Source organism: Miniopterus natalensis, chromosome 1, assembly GCF_054644295.1.
Source record: "Miniopterus natalensis isolate mMinNat1 chromosome 1, mMinNat1.hap1, whole genome shotgun sequence".
Taxonomy (NCBI): domain Eukaryota; kingdom Metazoa; phylum Chordata; class Mammalia; order Chiroptera; family Miniopteridae; genus Miniopterus; species Miniopterus natalensis.
Genome location: NC_142081.1, coordinates 9,645,414 through 9,660,198, shown reverse-complemented (window position 1 = coordinate 9,660,198; position 14,785 = coordinate 9,645,414). Strand labels below are relative to the sequence as shown.

At 50.6% G+C, this 14,785-nt stretch overlaps 1 protein-coding gene across 1 annotated transcript in view; it reads right to left on the bottom strand.

Moving 5' to 3' along the window:
• CCDC88C (coiled-coil and HOOK domain protein 88C) overlaps positions 1-14,785 on the bottom strand; it is a 111,007-nt gene that overhangs the window by 18,768 nt on the left and 77,454 nt on the right. Inside the window, exons 16-23 of the mRNA XM_016205705.2 lie at positions 13,506-13,633; positions 12,372-12,513; positions 11,350-11,538; positions 10,094-10,255; positions 8,665-8,942; positions 5,418-5,561; positions 3,316-3,502; positions 1,663-1,808 (exon numbers count right to left, since the gene is read on the bottom strand). Coding sequence (XP_016061191.2) covers positions 1,663-1,808; positions 3,316-3,502; positions 5,418-5,561; positions 8,665-8,942; positions 10,094-10,255; positions 11,350-11,538; positions 12,372-12,513; positions 13,506-13,633 — 1,376 coding nt within the window. The remainder of the gene's footprint in view (positions 1-1,662; positions 1,809-3,315; positions 3,503-5,417; positions 5,562-8,664; positions 8,943-10,093; positions 10,256-11,349; positions 11,539-12,371; positions 12,514-13,505; positions 13,634-14,785) is intronic.

Sequence of the window (14,785 nt, the reverse complement as noted above, 5' to 3'; positions counted from 1 at the left end):
TGACCTTGACAGCTCAGAACCCTGGATCGAGGCAGCTGCTCAGGCTCCTTTGGTCATGAAGCTGCTGAGGTCCCACCTAAACTGAGGGCTTTCCTGAGAGTTCACCGTGAAGTGAGCACCCATGAAAAGTGATAGCTTGTAAACCACTGGGCCCCTGACCACCAACCCTGCTCTGCTCCCAGCGCCCTTGGCTCGGCATCTATTATTCTAGTCTGTTATTCTGTTCCCACAGCTGGGCTGCTTGGCCTTATGCTAGAGCACTTTCATGTCTGGGTTTGACCCACCCCCTCCAGCCGCACAAACTCACAGAGGGCAGGCACCCCAACCCTCCCAGGGCTGGGGAAGACTCCGCTCAGAGCAGGCTCAAGAATCCTACCAACTCCCTGGTCTCCTGCAGATACTCTCTAATGCAAAACTGCCATCAGATCATACCCCTGGGTACCAGGCTCCTCCTCTTCTAGTTTGTACCTGCCCAACCTCTGCTGGTAACTTTTATCAGCTGGATTATAGAGAGCCAACTTCAGGCCAAAGTCATTTCTACCCCAAACTACAGTGTGGTTTCTCCATGTAAACCATCCTTCATGGGGGGGCGGCGCTGGTCCATGAGTGGATGAATCCAGGAGAGCAGTGAAGCAGCATCATTACCCCACCCCAGGTGCTGGGACAGTGCCCCAGTGCTCAATGTGATCATGTCTCTCTGTCCCACACTGGCCAGCCAATCCCGATCACAAGGAAGGACAGTCCCATCAGCATAGCACAGAGGGGTGAAGACCACCCTGGACCCACAAGATGAACTTGGATTACTTGACTTCCAAACACAAGGTTTCCAGTACCAAGGCTCTTCCTTCTGACCTCATTTCTGGCAGATTCCTAGGCCTTGTAGACTAGCATCCCTTAAACACTCACTTCCCAGCGAATCCGACTCATTAGCCAGGCCTGGAAACTTTCCACGGCTGAGCGCCACTTCCTCCAGCCTTCCCTCCTGGCACTGCCTGCACCTTCCCTGCACCCAGACCATGTCATGCTCCACCTTGAGGTTCCTCACACTGGCTAGAACTTCTCCCCATCCGTGTCAGCAGCAGAACCCTAACTCCTACCACCATGCTTCCTTCTACACCTCCATGGAGCCCCTCAACATCTGTCTGGTGTGCATGTAGCTCTGCTCACTTCCCAGCTCCCCTACTAGTTCTTGGTGACCAGGTAACTGGTCCTCTGCACCTTGCAAGGCCTACGCCACAGCCAGGACTGTGTAAATACTGGCAGAGGGAGGACAACCACGGTGCACCAACAACCCACTCTCCAGCCCACTAAAGGAAAATCAGACACAGAAAGGGCTCAGCCTTCGGCCTGAATGCCTTCCCTGGGTCTCTCTCTTTACCACTGTTGTATTTTTTAAAGTGAAATTAATTCCAAAAGCAGATTAAAAAGAGTCTGGCACAGGGCAGTGTCTTTGAACAGCAAACAAAAGCCAACCTCCCTACTTGCAGAAACCTAGAACCATCCCAGGGAAACGAGAGGAGGCACTGGTAAGATGGTCTGTCCCCTTGCCCTCGGGACATGAATGCGCCCAGGGGATTCTCTGCCCAGAATGTCGAGGGCTAGGCTGGAGCTGGAAGCCAGGACCCCTCTGTGGACAGGCGTCAGTCAGCCCACACCCCTTACATGTACTGCTTCTGCTCCTCATGGTACTGATCCTTGCTCTCCATGTTCTGCTCTAGAAGCCTTTGGTTCTGCTCGTTCAACATCTGGATCTGGCTCACGAGGTGATGATTTTCTTCCTCCAAGTTCCCCTTGAGACGGGAGAGCAGCTAAAACACAGATTGGCAATGTCTCAAACACCATGCACCCTGTGATTCATGCTGGGAATCTACTTCCAAAGGAAGAAAAAGGCCACATGCACAAAGATGACCATTTCAGTATTATCTACACCAGCTGGAATGACCAATACGGCCAATGACATGGGGATGGCCAAGCCTTCTGCCACTGCACCAATCAATCAGGGCAGCCACTGGCCACATGTGGCCGCCGAGCACTGAAAACACAGCCAGTCTGAGCTGAGATGTGCTGTAAGTGCAAAATATACAACAGATTCAGAGGACTTAATAACAATTTTTAATAATAATGTAAAATATCTCATTAATAAGTTGCCCAGCCAGTGTTGCTCAGTTGGTTGTCATCCCATGCACCAAAAGGTCGCTGGTTCTATTCCCGGTCAGGGCACATGCCTGGGTTGCAGGCTCAATTCCCAGTAGGGGCCGTGCAGGAAGCAGCTGATCAATGTCTCTCTCTCTCATCAATGTTTCTTTCCCTTCCTCTCTCAAAAAAAAATCAATAAAAACCTATTCTTAAAAAATCTCATTTATAAACTTTTTGGGGTTACATGTGATATTTTAGACATAATGGCTATCATCATTAAAATTAATCCCACCTGTTTCCTTTTACTTTTTTAATGTGGCTACCGGAAAATTTTGTATTACATTCTAAAATGTTATGCTGCATTATATTCCTATTGGACGCCTCTGCTGTAGACGAGGGTTGGCACACTTTTTCTGTAAAGAGCGAGATAGTAAATATTTCAGGCTTTTCGGGCAGGACGGTGGTCTCTGTTGCAACTACTCGACTCTGTTGTTACGGCAGGAAAGTAGCCAGAGATAAAACGTACACGCATGGATGTGGCTGTGTTAGAAACAAAACCCAAAAAATTTGACTCGTGGACAGACATTTAAAGTTCATGTCATTTTCACTTGCCACCAAATATTATTTTTTTAATTTCCCCAACCATGAAAAACTGGAAAAGCTATTCTTGGTTCACAGACGTATAAAAACAGCCGGGGGGCTGGATCTGAATTTCGGGCTGAGGCTGGCCACCTCCTGCTCTAGAACATCATCGCGGTTGATGCAGCACGAAAGTTGTAAACTCTGGCTTCAGACTAACTGGGCTCCATCCCGCCACTTAAGAGGGACAAGGACGGGGGCACCACTCACAAGGTCATCTGAGAACTGAGAGGACCAGGTGAGCGCAGCAAAGTGCGCAGCAGGGGGACAGACGTGAACGGTACTCGGCTGTTTCCATTCACTGCCCGACCCTGCGAGAGCCAAGGTCAGATGAAAGGTGCTTCCTAACACGTCCCTGCCAGTCAGGGTGTTCGTCCCTTCAAGTGCCTCTGGCTTCCGCTCAGTCTGTGCATGACCTTCACATACAGTCTCCGGGCACAGACGCCAATAAGGACCATTCAACCTGGCTGAGCCCGCGGCCGTCAGTCCAGTCCAGGGAGCATGGCCTGGAGTCCCGAGGCCTCCCAGCCCCCGGCTCACCTCGCAGTGGTGGTCCAGCTTGGTCAGCGAGATGTCCATGCTCTGGTGCTCCTCCTTCAGCTCATCACACCGGGCCTGCCAGCGGTTCACCTCCAGCTGCGAGTTGTTGAGCGAGGTTTTCAGCTCCTTGGTGTGGGCGTGAAGCTCCTCATACTCCCCCTGCAGCTGCTGGTGCAGGAAATTGACCCTGGGGGTGGAAAGCACAGGGCCATGGGCTGAGGAGCGCTCCCAGGCTCTGTCCCAGATGTACAACCTTAGTCAAAACCACAGCCTCTCTGGGCCTCAGTTTTTCTCATGTGTAAACGAAGGGTTGAACAAAATCAGCAGTTTTCAAACTGTGTCTGCTGGGGTTCTATGAGGCTCCCCCGTTCCCCACTTTGGTCTGGGGGAGACAGGACAGGCAGGCCTGGACACTGCTTCAACTGAGCATCACTGTTAAAATCCTTTATGTGAAGGCTTTGGCACCCCTGCCTACTTGGAAAAAAGGGTTCTATTAAAACACTTTTAAAAAACACTGAATTGGAACGTTTTTGCCCTAAAACTCTATGTCTATGCCCAGCTCTTCTCCCCAATTCCAAGCCCCTTTCTAATTTGAACTCCTGAGATAAATAAGATATGAGATTCTGGGGTATTATGTAAATTCACTGAAATTATCATTATCATCATCATAATTACCCAACTGGGTTTCCTGGGGGAAGATTTATACCAGAAAGCTCAAATTACCAGAGGCTCATAAACTCAATTTGAACACAGATGTGTCCAGTTTGTCCCACACAGTATTTTTTGAAAAAATAAGTTTATCAACATTAAAAAAATTTTTAAGTTTCACATCAAAATTCAGATATCTAGCTTCTCAGAAAAAAATAAATAAATAAACAAAAGCATGACTGGGCAGCCCTGGGCCCACCTCCCAGCTGACAGCCGTTAGATGATGTGAACTCTCCACGAGCGTCTGGTCTATTGCTGACCCTCCTACCCATGTGCCGGACCTGCCAGGCCACTGGAGGTACCTGAGTTTGTAGCCCCCTATACATGTTAAAACAAGGCTGTGGGAAGGAAGGCTTCATGTGGTCACGCCTCTGGGGTGAGACAAGACCTGGATTCAAACCCTGACTGTGCCACTAACTGGGAGCATTGACCCTGAACAAGCTATTTAATCTCTCTGAGCCCATTTCCTCATCTGTTAAAAAAAAGGGGGGGGGGGAGGGATAATAGCTCAGTCAATTCTCGTGATCCGCGGTATAATGTTCTATCAAGTCACCTTGAACACTGAATCAGTGTCCACTACAACTGTTCCCAACGGTTCCTGGGAGCCTCTGGCCACATTTCTGCCAACTTATCAAGACATAAAGATTCCTATGTAACATACAGCCAACAGCACCATAACCTGTGCCTGAAGGAACCTTATCTACCACTCATACACTCCCCACGAGGCCCAGCGCAGCCTTGCACTTGGGAACACTAGACAGCACGTCAACACTCCATTTGGGGGCCATTTCAAACAGTGAAATCATCACCAAAAGCACAAAAATAGAAAACCATGGCACAAAACCGACCATGAAAAGGACGCTTGTTTGCAGTGTGAGAGCTGGAACAAGGCAGGAGTCAAAGGCCTTGTCAACCTCAGCTGCAAATGTGCACACACATCAGGCGACGCCAGTATCCCAAACTCTGGGCATGTCCTTGAAAGACCGCAGGTACCGATCTGGGGGTTACATTTCAGTGAGTAGGTGAATTCACAAATAGGGAATGCGTGAATTCACCTCTTTCACGGGATCTTCACTGTACCTCCTTCCCAGAATCGCTGGTGTTAGAGGAAGAAGGTGCCCGGGCCCGATACAATCATCACCATCACGTGCGGCAGGTGAGGCTGTCCAAACCTGGACAATGCACCACCCCAGGTGCCACTGGTCCTTCCATCCCAGCCACCAGCTGGAGTCCCCTTTTACCTTACTGCCATCAGCTGTGAACATGACAGGGTTTTAAAAAAATATACCATTACCAGGGGACTGGCTTGAGCTTAGTTCAGCGGGTGCTGAGTGAGTTGGTCTGAATGAGATCCCGGCACATGCTTCTGCATGGGGGGTGTTGCAGTTGGTTACCTGTCCAGCTCTCCCCGAAGCCTCTGGTTCTCGGTGGCGGCAATGGCGTTTGTCCTCTGCTCCTGCTGCAGAGCCTCCCGTTCGGTGTTTAAGACCTTCTCCAGCTCCTCCAGCTCCGCCTTATGTTTCAGCATGTCCTCATGCCTGTTGGAAGGAAACACACCCACTAGAAACGGACACCCCAGAAGAATGCAGAGCCTCCTAGGAGAAGCTTCTCTCTGCAGAGCTGAGGGAAGCTGAGGGAGATAGGGAAGGGCAGTGAGCAGGGCTGGACAGCAGAGAAATGGGAGAATGGCAGCTGGGATACACACTGGGCCAGCTCTGGGGGGGTCTCCTCCAGCCTTGGAGCAGAGTCTTCCTTCTCCCACCCAATGTGTCTCCATGGTCCCTTCCAGTCCCTGTCAAAGCAGCCTCCCTCCATTAGCCCGCTGGGAACACCGTGACTATATACTGAACTCCACACCCTTCTCAAAGAAATCACAACATATAGAGCTGAATTCCACCATATATAACAGCTAATCCCCCTCACTGGGGACCGGGTAAGCCCTCCACCCCAGCTCTGGAACACCAATCTCCCTGTTCTGAGTCAGTCTGTGGGTGGGGACAGATGCTTGCCTGGTGGGGTCCAAGCAGCTGCCAGGGACCAGCTGCACACATGTACACATACATACACACACACACCCTGCTCCTCAAGGCACCCCCAATCCAGCCCTTCTCCTTCCCCACAACTTCCCCCTCAGCTTGGGGCTTTTGATTTCTTCCTGTCTCAATCTTTATAAGTCACTGCACAGCACAGCTGTCTCTGGAGGGCAGCAGAACACAAGGGGGAGTCCCAGACCACCCCCAGGCCAATCCTCCTGCCTATTGGAAACTTCTGTGTCCAGGAAGGTGACTGAGTCATCACCTTTCAATCTTCCCCGTGCAGGCAAATCCCTTTTGAGACCCCCTTCCGGAGCTTTCCATACTCAGGCTTACAGAAACCAAGTGGTGTTCCAGGGTCTCCAGCCTTCCACTCCCGCTCCACCCACCCAATATCAGCTGTACCTGTACCATCTGCCAGGAGCCAAGACTTGCAGGGACTCAAACTTAGAAACCTACTCAGGCGGCTATTTTAATGCAAATGTGTGTGTGGCCTTTAGCCATAGGCAGAGGCTGCCTCAATGTGAAAAGGGGATTCTGGAAAAACTCATCCAGGCTTTGATAAATACAGCCCAGACCATTAGGGTCCCTGACTCCTGCTTCCCTGTTGTGTCTTGGAAAAGCACACTGATCAAGCATATTCCAACCATTAGTAACCCCCCTACTGCAGGGAAGGCACTGAGCAAGTCTTGCTCCCCACTGCATCCCCGGTACGAGGCTTGACACTCAGTAAATGTGTGTTAAGGGAATGAATGGAGGAGTGTCTGAGTCGAGTGTCAAATGAAATGAATATAGAGCCATCATCCCTGTGTTCCAGGCGCTTATACCCCCAAACCGATAGCACTGCTGCAGACAGACCAAGGGGCCTCCAGCTATGTCTAACCAGCAAAAACTACTGAGTAAAACAGTAGGTCTCCATGTTCTATCAAGCAAGGAGCTACAGGCTAAACAACATTGGACTCCTCCTTCAGAGACAGTCAACCACCTGCACAGACCCTCCCCATCTGAACAGATGTTAAGGATATCATGACACTGCCTTAGGCAACTTTGCTCAGTGATTATAGCGTCATCCCACGGACGTGCCTCGGTTGCAGGCTTGATCTCCGGCCTCAGTTGGGGCCCATGTGGGGGGCAACCAATCGATGTGTCTCTCTCACATTGGTGTTTCTCTCTCTCCCTCTCTCTCCCCTTCTCCGTTCCACTCTCTGAAAAGCAATGGAAAAAATATCCTTGGGTGAAAATTAAAAAAATACGTATATCATGATGCTGTTATAATATATAATAGAACATTAAGGATGGGGCCAGTAAGTGCCTGGTGAGGAGTGGGCCCCACGCAAGTTTCACATCATTAGTCGGCTGGGTACATTCCTGCCACTCTAGACACAGCACCTCATATCCAGCTGATGCTCACAGGAGGGGTGTGCGAGGAGGGAAAGACGGAAATGCCGAGAGGCATACGATGCTCATTTTGGCTGGAAGGAGCAGAGTCTCTAATAGGAGCAGACATGCCAGCACCCCAAAGGATGGAGATCTAGGCAGATAAAGGGGGTGGAAGGCTCTGGAGAGAGTCAACAGGGAGCACTGGGTAAGTGAATAGATGAAGGGCATCACCCCCATGCTCACGGCATCAGCAAATGCCTTCACCAGGCTTGCTGGCCCAATGACCTCCCTGGATCCCTGTGATAGAAACTCCCTGCACCTCAGTTGCTCCCACTAAAGACCCAGCATTTGCTTAGTGTCTTGTTGAGGCAGAGTCGAGGGAAACTCTGTCAGCAGGGACAGCACACAAGCACAGGAACTGGGAGACAGCTCCCTCCGGCGCCAGGTGTCAGAGCCTGCCTTTAGGCACATCCCTCCCTCTCTCTCCTGTGGCTGGTTGGTTGAGTCCTGTGCACATCACACCCCCCCCAGACTCTAGGTCCTGCTGCACCTTCCCCGGGGGCCTGGAGCAATCGGGGATCTGTGAGGGCAGGAGCTCGGGCGATGTGGCCTGACCACACGCACGCAAAGCCTGGATTTGTCAAGAGCACAAAGTTAAGATTTATGCATTTCAATGTACATCAAATTTACCTTAAAGAAAAGGCAGAGTCTGGAGCTGGAGAGGAAGAGGTCAAGATGAAACGAGAGTGGCAGAGTACGGATAAGTACTGACGCCGGTCATGAGTACATGGGGCTTTCCCTACACTATTCTGTATTTCTATATATTCAGAAGTTTCCAAAAAGCCCAGACTTTGAGACTCTGACAGGGAAGAAAAGGCCTGGGAAGCCATGTAAGAGCGTCACTAAATGGGCAGCTGTGGTGAACGCCCCCCTCCTTGATCTTGGTCTGGAGAGAAAGGAAGAGGGGCAGGAATCCTCAGGGGAGCAGGGACCCCCAATGCCGACACGCGGTTTCCCTGAGCCGGGATTCGTGTGCACGCCGTTCTCCCCTCGGGGACCCTCCTGCCCCTGTCTCCAGCTGCACAAACCCCACTTCACTGAGGGTGATGTGCTATAGATTTCTCTCCACTGCGACGCAGCGGGTACAGAAGGAACATGAGGGGCCAGAGCAAAGGGGGGACAGGAGCCGGGGATCCCGCCAGTCTCCCCACCAGCCACGGGCACACACCTCTCCCCCAGCGCCCTGTGCTCCAGCTCCAGGTTCCGATGCAGCGTCTTCAGGCAGCTGTGCTGGCCGATGAGGGCCTCGTACTCCACAGACTGGTGCTCGTGGAGCGCGCCCAGGCGCTCATGGTCCTGCAGCAGGGCCTCGTAGGCTGCTGTCAGCTGCTCCTGCTGCTTCTGCAGGTTCTCAAGCTCGCTCTCCTTGGCCGCCTGCTGGTTCTGGAGCAGCGTGTACTGCGCCATGAGGGAGGCGCTCTGGGAGCTCAGAGTGGAATTTTCCACCTGCCAGGAGGGAGAAGGTGATGATGCCTCACTGGGTGCAGGCCCCGGGGAGCCACAGACTCCACATCCTTGCACCCCACAGGCAGTGAAGCGCCAAGAGCAGGCCAAGTGCAGACACCAAAATAACAGGGACCCTCAGGCAGGCAAAGTCCAGCCGTGCTGAGGACAGTTCTACCAGCACTTAGGGAACTGCTGTGGGAAGAGGCCCCTGCATAAACGGACTATCACATGGTGCTAAACTTAGTCTTGTGTCCTCTCCACACATGGGACGTGTTTGGGAAAATCATGTCCTTTCTCTGGATAAGCTCCTTGGGTACTCTTTTTGACTTTAAAAACTAGCAACAACAACAAAAAAAGTACAAAACCACCATCCAATTTAACCTGATATTTACAGAATACCCATCCAACAACATCTGAAACTATCAGAAAACTGAAGAGGAAGGAATCCATCCAAACTCATTCTGAGGCCAGAATTACCCTGATATCAAAACCAGACAAAGATGTAACAACAAAAACAAAACTACAAATCAATACCCTATTTTATTTTACTAGAACAAATCCTAACCTCTTTGCCAAATGGTTTCCTGTTTATTGTCCCTGACTCCTAAGTTACATACTTTCAAACACTTTTCTCAGAAACTGCATTAATAAATGATCACTCATTTCCCCACCAGCTATTAACCATAATTATAAACCAACATCCTAACCTGTGTGGCCCAGAACGCTAGTTTTGCTAGATGCTCTCGACAGCCTGGGAGCCGCTTCATGCCCTATTTCCCTTGTGGAGATTAAAAATCCACAGTAGCTTAAAAAAGGCTCTGCCAGGTTCCACAGTAAAGAAGCCTGGTCAACTCTGTTGAACCAAACTCAGTTGATCCCAGAATCTCTTTTCCAAATCATTCATAGTAACACCTCAAGAAAGAGGCTTTGGGAAACAGACAAGACTGCAGCCATATGCTCACTGGCTGAACACGGCTTACCCACCATCACCTTCCAAGACCCCGAGGCTAGGCGCCACTGTTTACAACGAGCCTATTAAACACAGAACAAAACAGAACCCCAAACTCTCCCGTGCTTTGTCCTGCTTGCTGTGAGGCGTCAGTGTGCTCAGGGCTGGTCTCTGGCCCAGGTAGATCCACACCCCACCCCACCTGCAGTTTGGCCGTCTGGGTCTGCAGCGTGGTGTTGTGCTCCTGCAGGAAAGCGCTCTGCTTCTGCAGCGTCAGGATCTGACTGCTGAAGGCCACATTCTGGGTCTCCAAGTGCTGCAGCTGATCTTGGAGCAGCTGCTTCTCGGCCTGCAGCGCTGCGTTCTAGGGAAAGCACGAGGCCGTCAGACACCCCTCGCCGGTAAGTGGTACTTAAGTTCTAAGGAACCCTCAGAAGTGGATGCTTTGGGGGCCAAAGCCAGAGTCCACCAGGTGAGAGCAGTAATATTTTCTCTCTTGGAAAAAACAACCAACAGAATTGGAAGAAACAAAAAACAAAACCTATTTCTTGGAGTATGTGCTTTCAAGACAGAAAAGAATACACAAAGGGGATCCTGCACAGCACCAGGCGTGTGAGGGTGAGGTAAAGGCAAATGGGGTGGAGTGGCCTCGCCCTTTCTCTCTTGAGTGCTTCGCTTTGTTTTCTGGTGACACCTGGGAGTGCATTTCCTTGAGCTTCTCTCACAGGATGGGAGTCCAAGCCTGGACCTTAATAAGGTGGTTCGTGTTCCACGAGGCTGATAAAGACCTCATACAATATGCCGCCAACTGGGCCAGGAGCCAGGACACGTGGGTTGCAAGGTTACACGGGTTACCTCACTAGCATGGGACTTTGGTCAAGTCTCAAACTCTCTCAGCTTTCTCATCTGTCAAATGGTGAAAACCATCGCTATCTACTTCCTACAATGACCGGGAAAGTGAAATAAAATCAGGGGTTCAGACATACACTGGCAAACTTTTTCTGTAAAGGGCCAGATAGTAAATATTTGGGGTGTCCCAACCATGTGGTCTCTACCCCAACCACTCAGCCCTGCCCTACACAATAGGTAAACCAAGGGTTTGTCTGTGTACCAAAAAACCTTATTCACAGAAGCAGGTGCCAGGTCTTGGCTTGCCAACCCTTGGCACAGAGCACAGACACACAACGGTACAGAAACAGTCCCAGTGGATAAGCTACAGGCCCTGTCTGATGGGAAGGCCCTGTCCGTGGGAAAATGTGAGTACACCCCTTTATGTTAGGAATGCTGAAGGAAACTCATATGCTCCTAGGACTTGCCAGGACAGATCAAGAAGTGTCCAACTAGACTGGGATAGGTCTCAGCAGATTCTACACCTGGTGTCCTTCCCAGTGATGGTGTATCACTGGGACCTTGAGTAGGATGGTCTCTGAGTGACTGGGGCCGGGGCAGTCAACTCACGTTCCGTTCCAGCTCGATGGCCCTATCCTTCACTCGGAGCAGCTCCAGGGTGGCTTCCTTGTGGCTCGGCCCCCAGCTCTCCTTCTCCTGGTGACCAGCGACCAATGTCCCCGCAGGGTGTTTCAAAGAGTTCTGCAGGTGCTTCCCCTCCTCTCGGTTCTGCCTGAGGAGCTCATACTCCATCTTCAGCTGTGGGCATGGGCATGGAAGCAGATGTGGGGCAGAAAGAGGCCCGGCTCAGAGCCTGAGGAGGCCCCACACCCAACCCCACCCCTCACCCAGCACTGGCCACGACAAAGCAGACACCCCGCTTTTGCTTTTGGTGGAGGTGCATGTAACCTCTGTCCTATGTTTGTCCTTCCTTCCGAAGATGACAGAAAGGGCAGTGGCCTGGGACCCCATCCTGCCTCAGTCCTGACTTTGGCCACACGACAGTGGCAAGTCTCTTCACTTCCCTGAGCCTCGGTTGTCCACTCAATAAAAAGGAGGTGAGCCCAGGGAATAGTAACCACGTGTTGTTATAAAGACCCTACTGGCTCTAGAATCGCTTTGCTCTAGATTCTTTATCCAATCATGCAACCAAGAAACATGCCAAGGATTCACAGAGATGGAAGTGTGTGGGCACAGGTATGGAGAGCACGTGTGTGCAAGCACGCGGAGAGCATGTGTGTGCCAGGAGTAAACTTGCACATTCTTACAAGCCTCTGTGCACCTATGTCTGTCCCACCTGAGGGTGCCCATGAGACTCTGTCTGGTGCCCCACGCCCAGTTTCAATATATTCTCATCAGTGTCCCCAGATCTTGCCTCCCCTCCCCCAGCCTCTGATTCAGTCTCTGGTTCTGTCCATCCCCCACCTGCATGATTCTGAAATAGCTCCCTCAGACCCCCGCGGCTCACCCCCATGTGCTCCAGGAGACATGCACCCAGGCGGCCCCTCTGCTACCCAGGTGAAGCACTGGAAAGGGTGAGGCAGGGGCCTTCCAGCTGGGACCCAGAGCTCGTCCCTGACATCAGCTCTTACCACCTGGACCTCCTTCTGCAGCTGGTGGTTCAGGCTGGCTTTCTCTTCCACCTGTGCTTCCAAGAACACAATCTTTTCTTCTTTCATGGCCAGTGTTGTTTTTAACGTCAACTCATTCCTTCCCTCCAAAATCTTGTATTTTCTGAAAAATACAAAGATGTAACGGTATCATTTGTCTGCCTTTTCCACCCACCAGCTCCCGGTCTCCCAGCTGCCACATATCCCTGCCTCCACCCAGCTGGCCTTCTTCGGCAGGGGCACCATTCAGCGCAGAATGTCTGTAGGAGCCAAAAACACTGTCCAGAGCCCACCTGGGACACCTTCAAACACAGGCAGCTTCACAGCCGCTGTCTTAGGGAAGAGTTATCAGGGCCTTTTCACAGAAGGGGAAACTGGCTCTCAGACAGGTGAAGCAATCTGTCCAAGGATCACCGTGCTAGGTGACCACGCCAAAAGGATGTCACATTATCTAACGTGTGAATCTTGTCAATTACGAGTCCAATAAAAATCCAAGGCACTGTATTTCCCTGAAAAATGAGGTCATTTAAGAAAGCACTATAGGCAAAGGCTAAAATAAAATTTTAAAATAATTAAAGGGCTGGGGGGATAAATAGGTGGAACACAGGACTGTTAGGGCAGTGAAACTACTCTGGATAATACTGTAACAATGGACACGTCCTTTTACATTTGTCCAAACCCACAGAAGGCACACCAAGAGTGATCCCTAATGTAAACTATGGACTCTGTTTACACTAGTTAAACTAGTGATGCTGTTGTGTCAGTGTAACAAATGTACCACCACGGTGGGATGCAGACAATCAGGGAGCCTGTGCCTATGGCAGGGAGCAGGGAGTATATGGGGAATCTCTGTAACCTTCCCCTCAATTTTGCTGTGAACCTAAAACTACTCTAAAAAATAAAATCTATTAAAAAACACATGAAAGTAGCCTTTTCATTGGACAAAAGAATCTCCATCCTCTCCTCCCTGGGAACCTCCAGGAAGAGGACTGGATGAGAAGGACAATAGGCCCTCAGTTGCAAGGACTAAGCAGAGCTCTGGAGCCGAGGGCGGGGGCCCGTGGGATGTGGCTGTGAGCTGTCAGGCCTGCAGGCCGCACAGGGAGCAGTCCTCACGTGTCACTGTTGCTGTTATCATCCTGCAGCAGCAGCTCCTTGTGGAGGCCAACCTTCTCCAGCTCCTGGCTCAGTTTGTCCAGCTCACTGGTCAGCTGCTGGCTCTTCAGCTTCTCCAGCACTAGCTCCTGCAGGGACAGGGAGAGGACGAGCATGGGACGGGAGCCCAGCAGAAACAGCCGGGGGGTGGGCGGGGGGAGACGCAGGCTCTTCTCAAGGCTGAGCTCAGGTGTCGGGAGGGCCGGGCAGGCGGTTTGATGGGGATGAGTGAACCTCAGGGATGTCGCCCAGAGAGAAGGGGTGAGCACACTCTTCCAGCCCTGTGTGGATGACGAGGCCACACAGCAGTGTCAGGATGGATTCAGTGAGCTCCAAACACATCTAAACATGTTTGAAATGCTGTTAGGTTGATCTTTGAGTAGTAGGTTCAAATTCTAATGGCTTCCTTTTCTAAGGAGTAATGTAATTAAATGCTCATTGCAGAGAATTTGAAGCAAAAAGTATAAAAAGAAGAGAAACTTCATTTTAAATTCTGGTTTTGATTTACTTTTCAAAAGTGGGTGCTGCTCTCATTGAGGTGGTTGACTTAGCTGGTCCACCTACTTCCATACCTCTTTGTTGCTCTCCAGTAGCTACAATTTCCTGCCTGGTGACACAGTTATTTACATGCATGCTACCCCCACCAAATCCGTTAAGGCCACCTGGGAACAGTCACACTGAACTACATGCTGGAGACTCAACGTCTGTGTTAGGCCATTCAGCTGAAGTCGTTCACTAGAGCAGTTATTCATTCTAACATGCTGCGGAAATGCCTGGATGCCCACGCACAAGGTTCCAGGGAAAAGCAGAGCACGTATTTATCAAGACACTGTAAAATGTTCATCCCCTTTAATCCTGTAATTACACTTCTAGGGATAATCCTAAGAAAAAAAAAAATCTGTGAAGGTATATGTGTGCAAGAATGTCCAGTGTTATTTAAAATGGTAGAAAAAACTGAAAACAGCCTAAATGCCAAAAAATAATTACAGTAAATCTATAGGATTAATATCTGGCAGCCATTACAAATTGTGGCTTAAAGCCTATTTAATGTAATGAGAAAAGACATAATAAATAAAAATAGGGCTAGGATGCAGAGAGTAGGGCATTGTGTGTGTGCGCACGCTCACATGGACATGCCTAGGAGAATGCTGGGATGAAATAAGCCAGCTGTTGGCAGTGGTTATCTGTGGGCAGTAGAGAACAGCTGATTTTCACTTGGTCTTCTTACCTTTCAGCAGTAT